The 15248-nt window shown below is 46.4% G+C and overlaps 1 protein-coding gene across 4 annotated transcripts in view; it reads left to right on the top strand.

Annotated features, from left to right (window-relative positions):
- Positions 1-15248, top strand: part of LOC138755003 (phospholipase D1-like) — a 73498-nt gene that overhangs the window by 39428 nt on the left and 18822 nt on the right. For all 4 annotated transcript variants that reach the window (XM_069920130.1, XM_069920131.1, XM_069920133.1 and 1 more), the window contains 6 exons: positions 5584-5694; positions 6315-6503; positions 8375-8564; positions 11088-11206; positions 13172-13285; positions 13605-13709. In XM_069920130.1, the coding sequence (XP_069776231.1) occupies positions 5584-5694; positions 6315-6503; positions 8375-8564; positions 11088-11206; positions 13172-13285; positions 13605-13709 (828 nt within the window). The remainder of the gene's footprint in view (positions 1-5583; positions 5695-6314; positions 6504-8374; positions 8565-11087; positions 11207-13171; positions 13286-13604; positions 13710-15248) is intronic.

Genomic DNA, 15248 nt, shown 5'->3' with positions numbered 1-15248 from the left:
TTCTCCATATTCCTTCAATTTCTTATATAGTTCTTTTATTGATAGTTCTGGTTCTGTTAAGTACACTATCACATCATCCGCAAACAGACTGATTTTATATTCCCTGTCTTTTATTTTTATTCCTTTTATATTATTATCTCTTCTTATCGATTCTGCTAGTGGTTCTATAGCTAGCGCAAACAATAATGGTGATAGTGGGCATCCCTGCCGCGTTGACCTGCTTAAGTTAAATTGCTTTGATACATGTCCATTTACTGTCACTTTCGCTAACGGTCCCTCATATAATGCTTTAATCCAATTAATAAACTTCTCCGGTAAACTGAATTTTTGCAATACTTTGAACAAGTAATTCCATTCTACTCTGTCGAAGGCCTTCTCTGCGTCTAAAGCAACTGCTACTGCCGGTGCTTTATTTCCTTCTACTGCATGAATTAAGTTAATAAATTTACAAATATTGTCTGTTGTGCGTCTTTTTTTGATAAATCCAGTTTGGTCTAAATTTATCATTTTCGGTACCTGTTCTGCTAATCTGTTCGCTAATAGTTTAGCTATTATCTTATAATCTGTGTTTAGCAGAGATATTGGTCTATATGACGCTGGTGAGAGTGGATCTTTCCCTTGTTTTAGTATCACTGTAATTATTGCTGTTTTACATGAATCTGGTAAGTTTTGTGTCTCATCAATCTGGTTGATTACATCCAGGAGGGGCGGTATTATTAGGTCTTTAAATGTTTTGTAGAATTCTATTGGGAGTCCATCCTCTCCTGGTGTCTTATTATTTGGTAAATTTTTTATTATCTCTTGTATTTCTACTGTTCCAAATGGTTCTGTTAATTTATTTTGTTCCTCTATTTGTAGTTTTGGTAGTTCAATTTTAGTCAAAAATTTATCTATTTTCCCTTCTTTCCCTTCGTTTTCGGTTCGGTATAATTGTTCATAGAATTCTCTGAAGTTTTCCTTAATTTCTTTTGGATTATATGTAATTTGTTTGTCTTTTTTCCTTGTTGCCAATACCATTTTCTTAGTTTGCTCTGTCTTAAGCTGCCATGCTAAGATTTTGTGTGTTTTTTCACCTAGTTCATAATATTTCTGTTTTGTCTTCATTATATTCTTCTCCACCTTATATGTTTGTAATGTTTCATATTTTATTTTTTTATCCGCCAATTCTCTTCTTTTGGTTGTATCTTCCTTTATTGCTAATTTTTTTTCTATGTTTATTATTTCCCTTTCCAACTGCTCTGTTTCCTGATTATAGTCCTTCTTCATCTTGGTTGCATAACTTATTATTTGCCCTCTAATGAATGCTTTCATTGCGTCCCATAGTATAAACTTATCTTCCACTGATTCCGTATTTACTTCAAAGTACATTTTTAGTTGTTTTTCAATAAATTCTCTAAAATCCTGTCTTTTAAGTAGCATGGGGTTTAATCTCCATCTATACATTCTTGGAGGGATGTCCTCTAGCTCTATTGCCAATAACAGGGGTGAATGGTCCGATAATAGTCTAGCTTTATATTCCGTTTTCCTAACTCTCCCTTGAATGTGGGCTGATAACAGGAATAGGTCTATCCTTGAGTATGTTTTATGTCTAGTCGAGTAGTATGAGTATTCCTTTTCTTTTGGGTTTTGTTTCCTCCATATGTCCACAAGTTTCATTTCTTGCATTGATTTAATTATAAATTTGGTTACTTTGTTCTTCCTGTTAATTTTTTTCCCCGTTTTATCCATATTTGGATCCAAATTCAGATTGAAATCCCCTCCTATTAGTATGTTCCCTTGCGTATTAGCTACCTTCAAAAAGATATCTTGCATAAACTTTTGATCTTCTTCGTTAGGTGAATATATATTAAGTAGATTCCAAAGCTCTGAATATATCTGACATTTTATCATAACATATCTCCCTGCTGGATCTATTATTTCCTCTTCTATTTTAAATGGCACATTTTTGCTAATTAATATAGCCACTCCTCTTGCTTTTGAATTATACGATGCTGCTGTTACATGTCCTACCCAATCTCTCTTTAATTTCTTGTGTTCCAATTCAGTTAAGTGTGTTTCTTGGACAAATGCTATATCTATTTTTTCCTTTTTCAGTAAATTTAGTAGTTTCTTCCTTTTAATTTGGTTATGTATTCCATTAATATTTAGAGTCATATAGTTCAGCGTAGCCATTTTATATTTTGTTTATCTTCTCTTTCCGTTTTTCCATCATTACCTTTCCTCCTTTTCCATTTCTGTTTTCTTATTTTCAACTCTTTACCAGACAACATTCCTACAACATCCAACATTTTCCTTATTCTCCTATTTCTATCTTCTTTATCCCCAATCTCCCCTTCCCCTCCTGAGTTGCCCTTTATCCCTTGTCGGACAACCACATCTCCCCTCTCCATTTGGATTTGCGAATCCACTCGCAAGCGTCAACTGATTTTGCAGTGACCGCTCTTTTCCCCCACCCAGCCCCCCCGAAAAGATTTCGCTTTTTATATGTCACAAAGGTCTCTCTTTTAATTCCCTCCTTATTCTCTCTATTCCATTACCTGCCCTTATTAATTCTTGTCTATACTCTCTATGTTTTCCTCTAATTACAGATACTTTCACATATGCCCATTGTCTCTATTCACTCTTATACCTCTTTACCCGCATACATATCAATCGTGGTCATTTTTACCCTCCTTACCCGTCTTCATCCCTCAGTCTATTTTTGTCTTTACCCACATACATATCAATCGTGATCATTTTTGCTCTCATTACCCGTCTTCATCCCTCAGTCTATTTTTGTAATTGTTCTGCAAATTTTCGTGCTTCTTCTGGATCCGAGAATAGTCTGTTTTGTTGTCCTGGAATAAATATTTTCAATACCGCAGGATGCTTCAGTGTAAATTTATATCCTTTCTTCCATAAAATCGCTTTTGCTGTATTGAACTCTTTTCTCTTCTTTAGGAGTTCAAAGCTTATATCTGGATAAATGAAGATTTTTTGCCCTTTATACTCCAGTGGTTTGTTGCCCTCTCTTACTTTTTCCATTGTCTTCTCCAGTACCTTTTCTCTTGTAGTATATCTTAGGAATTTTACTACAATAGATCTTGGTTTTTGTTGAGGTTGTGGTTTAGGGGCCAATGCTCTATGTGCCCTTTCTATTTCCATTTCTTGCTGTAGTTCTGGACATCCTAGGGCCTTAGGGATCCATTCTTTTATAAACTCCCTCATATTCTTGCCTTCTTCATCTTCCTTAAGGCCCACTATCTTTATGTTATTTCTTCTGTTATAATTTTCCATTATATCTATTTTTTGGGCTAGTAATTCTTGTGTCTCTTTAGTTTTTTTATTAGATTCCTCCAATTTCTTTTTTAAGTCTTCTACCTCCATTTCTGCTGCTATTGCCCGTTCTTCCATCTTGTCCATTTTTTTCCCCCATTTCTGTTAAGGTCATATCCATTTTATTTATTTTCTTTTCTGTGTTGTTTATTCTTCTTCTTAAATCATTGAATTCCTGTGTTTGCCATTCTTTAAATGACTCCATGTATGAGCAAGTATATCCTTTACCTTGCCTTTCCCTTCATCTATTTCACTGTATTCTTCCTCTTCTTCTTCCTCTGGGTTGGCCATCTGTTGTTTCTTTGCTGCCCTTTCCTCCTCTTCTTTCTTGTTTCCATTGTTTTCTGTGGTCTCTTCTTGCTGCAGGTGTTCTGCAGCTGTCGTTGCTGGCTGTGGAGCTCGACTCCCCAGCTGGTCCCCCCTCCCGTCGGTGTGTTTTTTTTCATGCGCATCGCGCATGCGCGACTCCTCGCGCATTCGCGGTTGCGCACTTTTACTCGGCTCTGTGAGCCATTGTTGTAGTTCTTTTTCTACCGACCTGAGGTAGTGGGGTCCTCTCTCCACAGCGGGCCTCTTCGGACAGGTAAGGCCTTCACCTTTTTCCTCCGTTGTCTTCTCTTCCTCTCTTCTTTCCGTTGATTTTGATTTTTCTCCTTTTGTCTCCATCTTCTTTCCACCTTTATACTCACTTTTCTTTAACTTGTATTTCTGTGCCTTTGTATTTTCTCTTGTTTTTCCCGACTTTTCTGGAGAGGGCTGGAGTTCACCGTCCGGCCACTACTCCATCACGTGACTCCCCTCGAGAAACCAAGGTTTAACTTGTTCAGCACCCACCACCCACAGGCATGGTATACCTGGAAACGAGGGTTTAACTTGTTCAGCACCTACAGGCATGATATACATACACATGAACTTGATCTGCAGTGTTGCTGCTGTTCAGGATCCAGGACAAGCCCATTGATGTCTGCCCTCCAGAACTGCCTGCAGCCTGGACCTCAACAATGGCCAAAACTAACAAGTACATAGATATAAACCTGGTTTCCAGCATCAACCATGTCTTGGCATCCACGATGGGCCCATTGCAGTCGGCCTCAGAGGTGCCTGAAGCCTCAGCTTCAGGGATGGTTTGAAGGCAGCTGTAAACAAAGAGAGAGAGAGAAACAGAGACTGTACGTGATTGGCTTTTTTGATGCAGGACCCATCCATGTGTCTTTCGAGACCCAATCATGCCTCACCTGTGGGCAGATCTAACTATTTATTGATTGGCACCTGGAAGACCAATCATGTGTCAGCAGCCAGGGCCAATCATGTTTCAGCCTCACAGTTGACCAGATCTAACCCTTGAGTGGCAGGTGAAGTGACTTCAGACTAGTCGCCAGCTGGTCAGGTCACATGACCCTCCACAATCCCCACTCCAACCAGGTTTCAGAGGGAGCAGTCACATGACCCTCCACGTTCCCGATGGAGAGGTCACATGACCCTCCACAATCCCCACTTCAACCAGGTTTCAGAGGAAGAGGTCACCTGACCCGCCATATTTGCACCAGGTTGCAGACAGGGAGATTACATGACTCTTTACAATCCTCACTACAAGCAGCACAGTTACCATAGCAATTAGCGCAAAACTGTTACAGGGCCAGTGACCAGAGTTCGAATCCCACGCTGTCTGTAAGGAGTTGGTACGTTCTCCCCGTGTCTGCGTGGGTTTCCTCCGGGTGTTCCGGTTTCCTCCCACCCTTAAAAACGTAAAGGGGGGTTGTAGTTCAGTTGGGTGTTACTGGGCAGCACAGGCTCATGGGCCAGAAGGGCCTGTTACCGTGCTGTATGTCTAAATTAAACATTTCTTTAAAAATTAAACATTATATTTAAAACTTTCCCCTCCCACTTTAAATCTTTAGGCTTTCAACTCCCCTCCTCTGGGTAAAAGACGAAAACTACTTACACTTAACATATCACAATGGGTGACCCAGTCAGTGTAGCGGTTGGTGCAACTGCCTTTACAGCGCCAGTGATCGGGACTGGGGTTCGAATCCCCGCACTGTCTGTAAGGAGTTTGTACGTGGGTTTTCCCCATAGACACAAAATGTACCGGCAGTTAATTGGGGGTAAACTGGGAGGCACGGGCAGGTGGGCCGGAATGATGTCTAAATTTTTTAATAATTATATCTGTCGAGCGGACAGGTTGAAGGTGAATGCGGTCCGTTCCAACCTGAGCTACTCTGTACAATTTCCAGCGCTGCACATGTTACCGGACGTCTTTGTTTGCAGGAGCAAGGTGTGAAGATCTTTGTCCTCTTGTACAAGGAGGTTGGCTTTGCCTTGGGGATTAACAGTGAATACAGCAAGAGGACGCTGCTTTCTCTCCATCCCAATATAACGGTACGGATATTGGCTAGTTCTTTTTCAATTGCGTGTTGATACATCCTCTGCAACGGCTTCGGCAGCACCCGCCATTTTTTCCGCTGCCATTTTCTTTCTCTTCTTTTCTTCAATAAAGTCCCTGATTGAGTTTGTCGTTGAGGAGCCTGATGGTGGAGAGGTGCCCGCTGTCCCTGAACCCGGGGGTGTGAGCCTTCTGGCCCCTAGACCTCTCTCCTGGTGACAGCAGCGAGAACAGAGCGCACGCTGGGTGGTGTGGATCCTTGCTGATCGCTGCTGCCCTCCGATGGTAGCATTCCCTGCAGGTTTTCTCGGTGGTGGGGAGGGTTTCACCAATGATGTTCTGGACTGTGTCCACCATCTTTCCACTCAGGGGTATTAGTGTCCCCTTACCAGACCGTGATGCAATCGGTCAGTACACTTTCCTCTAGAAATTTACCTGGCTTTCCAATGTCATGCCAAACATCCGCAAACTCCTGTGGAAGTAGCGACACTAACGTGCTTCCTTCACGATGCGTGATAAGCCCAGGAAAGATCTTCCAAGATGGTGAATCCCAAGAACTTAGTAGCGCCTTTGCAATGTCTTGTTCTAACAAAGCTGTCTTGCCTTCCCGTCACAGGTGATGAGGCACCCAGACCACGTCTCGTCCACGGTGCTGCTGTGGGCACACCACGAGAAGCTGGTGGTGATTGACCAGACCGTGGCCTTCCTGGGGGGCCTGGACCTGGCCTATGGGAGGTGGGATGATCAGGCATACCGGCTCACCGACCTGGGGGTCGGAGATGATGTGGACCATGGTGGCGACCAGGTACCAATGCCTCAGGCTCACTGGGTCAGGAGACTCAGAGCTCGGAAACCCAGTCCCTGATGAGTGCATCCCTTCCCCTTCTATTCTCCCATCCCCGTCAACTCCGCCCCAGATTCCACCCTGCACACATGAGGGGGTAATTTACCCACTGGCCTCTGACGATATTGAAATTGAATTGTGAACACGTGTACCAAAATTCTTGCAGCAGCCAAAGATTTCCTTAAACGCAAAAGTCTGCAGACGTTATGACTGCAATTCAATACACAAAGTTGCTGGAAAACTCAGCAGGTTCTTTTATGTGGCAAAAGATAAGGAGTGGCTCGGTTAGCGTAGCGTTGAGCGCAACACTATTAGAGTGCCAGCGTCCGGGGTTCGAATCCAGAGCTGTCTGTAAGGATAGCTCTCCCCATGTCTGTGTGGGTTTCCCCCGGGGGCACCCACTATTCAAAACGTACTGGAGTTGTAGGTCAGTTGGATGTAAATGAACAACACGGACATGAGGGCCGATAGGGCCTGTTACCTTGCTGCATTGTCTAATCCAATGGTTCTCAACTTTTTTCTTTCCACTTTAAGTAATCCCTGTGCCATCGGTGCTCTGTGAATAGTGAGGGATTGTCTAAAGTGGGATGTGAGTGGGAAGAAAATGTTTGAAGACCATTGTTTTAATCGTCCCTCATTGACTCATTATGTGCACCGTTTCAGAACTCCAAAGGAAATGGGCCAATGACAATTTTTCTCAAGCAAAATATTTCAGTCACAATTGGGTTTGGAGCAGTGATTCTCAACCTTCCCTTCCCACCCACATCCCACCTTAAGCAACCCCTTACTAATCACAGAGCCCAGATGGCATTGGGTTGACTCAAAGTTGGATGTGAGTGGAAAGAAAAAAGTCAAGAACCATTGGTCTAAATTAAATAAATTTAATGTTTCAGGCCTGAGCGCTTCATCGAGGTAAATACTAATGATGTTAATTGAATTGTAAAAAGCGAAGAAATATATTAAATTAGTGATTGTAAATCTGTTATATCTGTCCTTGGGGGTCGTCATTGAAACATGTCGAATGTTTAAAGGTGTGGATAGAGTAGATGTAGAAAGATTGTTCCCCACAGTGGGAGAGTCTAGGACAAAGGTGCACAACTTCGGGATTGATGGGCATCCGCCTAGGACATAGTTGCGGAGGAATGTCTTCAGCCAGTGGGCAGTGAATCGGTGGAACTTGTTGCCACAGGCGGTTGTGGAGGCTGGGTCATTGGGTGTATCGAAGGTTCTTGATGAACCAAGGCATCAAGAGTGATGGGGAGAAGGCTGGGCGTTGGGGCTGAGTGGAGAATGGACCAGCTCACGACTGAAATGGCAGGGCGGACTCGATGGGCTGAATCGGCTACTTCTGCTCCTATGTTGCGTGGTTTGGCCAGCCAGTTGAATGAGCTAAGGCTTTTCTTTTTGAAGCGATGAAGTGTTAGAGGAGACAATGTAAGGTCACGTAGGGCTCAAATAGGGTGAACCAGAGGACACCTATTTAAGCTGAGGGGAGGAAATTTTAGGGGAGATGTTTGGGGTAGGTTGTGGGGGCCTGGAATGCCTTGCCAGGGGTGGTGCTGGAGGCTGGAACATTAGGGGCATTGAAGAGACTCTTAGACGGACAGATGGAAGAAAAATAGAAAGTTATGAGATAGGGAGGGTTTAGCATTTTTTGGTTGGAATATATAGGTCGGCACAACATCGAGGGGCTGAAGGGCCTGTACTGTGCTGTAATGTTCTATGTACTAGGTCAACATCCCAGGCTATAGGGCCAGTACTGTACCGGAATATTCTGTGTAGTTCCAGTCGTTTGCTGCTTCTAAATGAAGTCTACCCTGTTGTGCCTTCAGAACGTGGATCAGACTGCGGAGGGGTGTGTCAGAGAAGGCGACAGGGCCAGAGGAAGAGAGCAGAGGGACCGCGACTCTCATACTCCGTCGGAAGCAGCGCAGTGCAACGGCGATGGGAAGATCTGGGTGGGGAAGGACTACTGCAACTTTATCAAGAAGGACTGGGTGGAGCTGGACAAGCCTTTTGAGGGTAAGGTCGGCCATCCCTCCTCTCCTTGGAGGTATGTCGCTGAGTGGATGCATTGGAAAGACAGCAGGGTTGTCCCCTGACCCTTCACCCATCGCCCACCCTCTGGGTAAAGACGCCTCTCCTTGCCCCTGACCTGAACCACTGAAATCCTCAGGTCCTCGGCCAGAGAACCGTAGAACAGAAAACAGGCCATTTGGCCCTACTAGACTGTGCCAAACTATTATTATGACCAGTCCCACTGACTTGCAACCAGACGGTATGCCTCCACATCCCTCCCATCCATGTACCCGTCCAAATTTATCTGACGTTAAAATCGAACCTGCATTCACCACTTCATCGGGCAGATCGTTCCCGAGCTCTGTGAAAAACTTCCCCCTAAACTTTTCTCCTTTCACCCTTACTCCATGTCCTCTAGTTTCTATCTCACCCCCCCTCAGTGGAAAAACCTTATGTCCATTTACTCTGTCAAGTCCCCTCATAATGTTGTAAGCCTCTATCAAATCTCCACTCATCTTCTGCGCTCCAGGGAATAAAGACCTCACCTGTTTTGCCCTTCAATCCTCCATCCTATCCCCCTCTGTTGACATGTCTGTCCATGGTCTTATGCACTGCCAGACTGAGACCCCCTGCAAATTGGAACAACAGTTCATCTTCCGACTAGGCCCCCTCCAACCAGGTGGCATTAACGTTGACTTCTCTGGGTTTCGTTAAATCCCACCTCCCCCACCACCCCTATTTCTGATCTCCTTTCACACAGACAAATAAATTCTACCTGGTCCCTTATCACATCCAATTAACGCCTTTTGTTGGTCAGGATTCTTCCCCCGTTGTTTGAATTCGGAGACTTCAGTGGTTCTCAACCTTTTTCTTTCCACTCACTCTAAGTAATCCCGATGCCATCGGGGTTCTGTGATTAGTCAGGGGTTGCTTAAGGTGGGATGTGGGCGGAAAGAAAAAGTTTGAAGACCACTGTTTTAATCATACATGGTGCTGCAAGTTGAACCTGGTTTAGCCCATCTGCCGAGACCATTTACCAGGGTGTGGCCACTGTGCATGCTTCGGCTACTTGGAGCTGCAGGTGAGAGCTGAGGACCAGCTGGGGACCAAAGGTGGGCGAGCTGCCCAAAAAGAGGTGCTACCTAGACACCACATTAAGTAATCCTTAACCACAGAGCACCAAACATAGGCAACTGAGGTACTGGGAAGGGCAGAGATGGTGGCATCTGGAGCAGCAAACAATCTGCTGGAGTAACTCAACAGGTCGAGCAGTATCCACGGTGGTGGGGTGGGTGGGGGGGGAACGGTTTGGAGCCGGGACTGAGAGTGTAGAGGGAAGATAGCTGGTTTAGAGAGAAATGGGTCAGCAGGGATGAGTTATGACGTGCAATGGGGTACAATGTCGGTAAATGTGAGGTCACGCACTGTGGAAGGAAGAATGGAAGATCAGAATATTATTTAAATGGCGACCGATTGCAGCCTGCTGCCGTGCAGAGGACTTGAGAGAGCTTGTGCATGAATCACTAAAGATTGATTTGAAAGTGCAGAAGATGGAAGGCAAATGGAACGCTGGCCTTCATCGCAGGAGGGATTGAATTTAGGAGTGGGGAGGTTATGCTGCAACTGTATGTAGTCCTGGTGGAGAACCACATGCAGTTCTGATCTCCTGACTTGAGGAAGGACAGACTGGCTTTGGAGGCGGTGCAGAGGAGGTTTCCAAGGTTGATTTCAGAAATGAGGGGGTTGGCTAATGAGGAGAGATTGAGTCGTCTGGGATTGTACTCACTGGAATTTAGAAGAGGTTTAAATTTATGTTTAAATCAACATTTAAAATTATGAAAGGCATCAATATAGAGGTAGGTGATGCACTAAAAGACTGGAGTTAAAGAACAATAGGCCTTTTATTTACAATAAACGGTCATCCTGTGCTGTGACCCAGGCTCTCTGGAGAGGGGTTATGGTGTTGGAACCTTTACAGGGTCAAGAGGGAGGGGTCTCAGGTAGAGTCACAGAACGGGGCAGAGCCAGATCAATGAGTGGGCAGTAGGTAAGATGGTCCCATTGTTGGAGGGACGAGAACTAGGGGACATAGCATCAGGATTCAGGGGAGTAGATGTAGGATGGAGATGAGGAGGAACTGCTTTACCCAGAGGGTGGGAAATCTGTGGAATTCGCTGCCCATTGAAGCAGTGGAGGCGACCTCAGTAAATATATTTAAGACTAGGTTGGGTAGATTTTTACAAAGTCGGGGAATTAAGGGATATGGGGGAAAAGGCAGGTAGGTGGAGATGAGCCCATCATCAGATCAGCCATGATCTCATTGAATGGGGGAGCAGGCTCAATGGGCCAAGTGGCCAAATCCTGCTCCTACTTCTTATGTTGTTAACTCGCCAATCTCACCTCCAGCCTGAAAGACACGGACAGTCAGGGGCTGTGCTGAACGTGGAATCAGTTTAGAGCGGAGGGATTGCAGAAGGTGTGGAGCTGGAGGGCCGATCACCGAACGTCTCTGTCGTCTGCCTGCAGATTTCATCAACCGCAACTCGACCCCACGTATGCCTTGGCGTGATGTTGGATTGGTGGTCCACGGAGGGACAGCGCGTGATGTGGCACGGCATTTCATACAGCGATGGAATTTCACCAAGGTCATACTCGGGTAACAGAGTCCCATTGTCGGACTTTCAGAGAGACCAGTTCACTGTCACACTCTGATCTGTAGACCCCCCCCCCATATATTTCCTCGCATTTCTAGAACCCCCACACCCCCTCTCATCATAACACCCCCACATCCCCTCTCATCTATCAACCACCCCCTCACCCCCTCATCGATAAACCCCCCACACCCCCTCTCATCGATTAAATCCCCCCACCCCCTCTCATCTATAACCCCCCACACCCCCTCTCATATATCAACCCCCCCCACACACCCCTCATCAATAAACCACCCCACCCCCCTCTCATCGATAATTCCCCCATCCCCTCTCATCTATAACCCCCCCACACCCCCGCTCATCCATAACCTCCCCACCCCCTCTCATCTATAAACCCCCCACAACCCCTCTCACCTATTACCCCCACACCCCCTCTCAGCTATAACCCCCCCACACCCCCTCTCATCGATAACCCCCCCACCCCCTCTCATCTATAACCGCCACCCCATCCCCTCTCATCAATAACTCCCCCCATACTTTCTCCCCCAGCAACAAGACCGTTCATCTTGTGTAACTTCATCCTCCAGAGATCCCTACAAGGTTGCAGCCCGAGTTGATCAGGGTGTAAGGTGGCCTATGGTATGTGGGCCTTCATTAGCCGAGGGGTGGGGTGGGGGGAGGGATTGAGTTGAAGAGCTGTGACATAAAGACGCACATCTATAAAACTGCGGTTAGACCACAGCCAGTATTGTGATCCATGTCATTACAGGAATGATGTGGTAGCTGTGGTGGGGGGGCAGAGGAGATTGACCAGATGTTGCTTGTCTAATGCCAGGTTAGTATGGCTCTGGAGCTAAGAAGGACAAGAGCTGACTTAACAAATATCTGCCAGATTAGGAGAGGTCGCCAGCCAGCTCCTTTTTCCCAAGGCAACAGTACCAAACAGCAGTGGGCATCTTTACAAAGTGAGGGGAGGGAAATTTAAGGGAGACAGAGATAATTTATTCACACAGAGTAGTGGGTGCCTTGATTGTATTGCCAGGGGTGGTGGTGGAGGCTGAAGCAACAGGAACATTTAAAAGACAGGCACATGGATGCAGGCAATATTGAGTGTTATCCAAGGGAAGGTGGGAGGGTTTATAGACGAGAGGGGATCGTTGGGTAGGTTCATAGGCCAGCACAACATTGTGGGCTGAGGGGCCTGTACTGTGGTGGAATGATCTACACTCAATGGGTGCCCCGGTTGCCGTAGCAGTTAGCATAATGCCTTTACAGTGCCAGCGATCGGGTCCGGACTGGGGGTTCAAGTCCCGCGTCGTCTGCCAAGAGTTCTCCCCGTGTCTTCCCTGGGGGCTTCAGTTTCCTCCCACTGTTCAAAACATACCGGGGGGCTGTAGGTTAATGAGGTGTAAATTGGGCAGCATGGCTGTATGTCTAAATTTAAATTTAATAAATAAAATTGTGTCTATCTTCATTCTTGCTTCCAAATCTTAATTTTAGTTTCAATTTATTATCCTCTAACAAGTACAGAGAGGAGTGTTTTAACAGTTCAACTCTGACTTTCACATAGATCTAGATACGGGTGCAGGGGAAAATAGGCCAATTAGCACCAGGTAAGGGCAGCTTGAGGGCACTGTGGTGGCGTTCATTCAAGAGCCTGATGATAGCAGGGGGAGGCCCTGTGAATGGAGAAGGAAGGGGCGGAGAGCTGGAGGGATGGGAAAGAGAGGGAGAATGGGGTCTAGCAGAAACCAGAGAAGTCGATGTTAACGCCGTCCAGTCGGAGACTGCCCAGATGGAAAATGAGGTGTTTCCCCTCCGATTTATGGCTGGCCTTGATCTGACCGTACAAGGCCAGGGACAGACACGTCAATGCAGGAGTAAGGGAGCAGAATTTACACGGTCGGCCAATGGAAGTTCCTGCGATCTCCAATTTAAACCGATGTGCCTCTTCTGTAGATCGTGAAGCCCAAGTACAAGTCGCCCTGGTTTCCGTACCTGCTCCCCAAGTCTCCGACCACTGCCAACAACATGTCCTTCGTGGTCCCAGGATCGGTTCCAGCTGACGTCCAGGTGAGAACACGAGGCGGGAGTGCTTCAGGCTGGCGGGTCACGCTATTTCCGCACGGGATGTTGCCCTGGCCACATTCAGAGTGCCCCCTCACACATTTTCTCTAATTCCGAGGGGGGATCTAGCTCCCAGAGGAGACTGCAGATGTGAACACAATCACAACAGATGTTTGGACGGATGTACAGGTGGGAAATGGGACAAACACAGGCAAATGGGACTGTCCCTGAATACCATCTAGGAGGGATTGGGCCAGAGGGCCCGTTCTATGCTGTGAAACTGATAGACTGTGAGATGATTGGCAGTGTCATCCTGTCTCTGCAGGTTCTCCGTTCAGTGGAATGTTGGTCTGCGGGCTCCAGCGAGAGTTCCATTTACAATGCTTACTTGCACGTCATCCGAGACAGTCAACACTTTATCTACATCGAGGTAAAGGCCCACCGCTGGCCCCTGTCCCGCCCGTGTGTGCCCATTTGCAGCAGATAATATCAGCAGTTTGAGCACAGGAGTGGGAATTTTGCTGGACGGATCTTAGACCGATCCAAGGCGACAGAAAGAAGGGGGGTGAGGATGGGCTCTCTGCCTGGAGAAGCAGGTCGTCCTGTTACAAGGTGTCGGTGAGGCCCACTTGGAGTTGGGGGTCAGCTGGCGATGGGAAGGATGCTGTTGAGAACAAAAGAAAATCAATAAAGTGCACAAGTGCAAGTCCTTAAAAGAGTCCCTGATTGAGTTTGCCGTTGAGTCTGATGGTGGAGGGGAAGCGGCTGTTCCTGAACCTGGCGGTGCGAGTCTTGTGGCCCCGAGACCTCTTTCCTGACGGCGGCAGCGAGAACAGAGCGTCATCTGGGTGGTATGGGGTCTTTGATGATCACCGCTTCTCCCTGTAGATGGTGGGGAGGGAGAGATGGGGTCCGGAGAAATTATGCTTTGCCTGTTTGCCAAACTGCAGTCAAACAATATCTTCAACGTGACATCACACTCAGGGATCGACAGTGGGAGCATTTTAACCACTGGAACCTGTCAGATGAAAGAACGTGTTGGGGAGGTGAATCATTTCCAGTTTGAGCAGTGGTATGAAATAATAATGTGGGGGGAGATTCAAAGGAAAGTTGGGCAGCAGATTTGTTGCGGGCTGGTGTCATTGGGAAGGATTTGTTGCTAGCTTTGTCTACAAATCAGTCCAAGCTTATCTTTGGGCGCATGAACTGAGACACATAGATCCAAAGAACACTACAGCACAGAAACAGACCCTTCGGCCCATCTACTCCAGGCCGAACTGATGACCTGCCATATAATCCCCCTGTTTCTCCCCACATCCCAAAGACATGTAATTGATCCTAGTGAGGAAGGAGCATGGTGTCCCTCATGACAGGAAGGGCAGGGAAGCTATGGTGAGGGTGCAGAGGAGATGCACCAGGACATTGCCTAGATCGGAGAGCACAGCACATGAGGCAAGGTTAACAGAGCCAGGGGGTTGTTTTTCTCATTGGAGTGGCACAGGATGAGAGAAGTCTGCATAGAAGAGTACAAGATTATAAGGGGCTTCGATAGGGAGCACAGCCAGCATCCTGGATTGACTATAGCAAACACCAGAGGACTCCAGGTGAGTGAAGGAAGGTTTAGGGGAGACATCAGGGAAAGTTGTTTTTAACTCAGTGTCTGGAATGCATTGCAGGGGATGGCGATGGAGGCTGGAACAATGGGGGCATTTAAGAGACTCTTAGATGTGTGTGTGGATGTAAGAGAAATAGAGTTCTGGGAGTGAGGGAGGGAAGGGTAAGATCATTGTGAAGTAGATTTACATAGGCCAGCACAACACTGTGGGCCCCAGGGCCTGTACTGTGCTTTAAAAGGTTTGCTTCCTGAACAAAAGTTGGGGACATCGTCAAGCTGAACACAAAGATTTGCTGCATCACGTAGCGAGTTGGAGAAACATTAAATTGACTTTTTGTTGAATTTAGCACATTT

Source organism: Narcine bancroftii, chromosome 2, assembly GCF_036971445.1.
Source record: "Narcine bancroftii isolate sNarBan1 chromosome 2, sNarBan1.hap1, whole genome shotgun sequence".
NCBI classification, from domain to species: Eukaryota; Metazoa; Chordata; class Chondrichthyes; order Torpediniformes; family Narcinidae; genus Narcine; species Narcine bancroftii.
The sequence above is the reverse complement of the archived record's forward strand: the minus strand, read 5'-3'. Positions and strand labels throughout refer to the sequence as shown.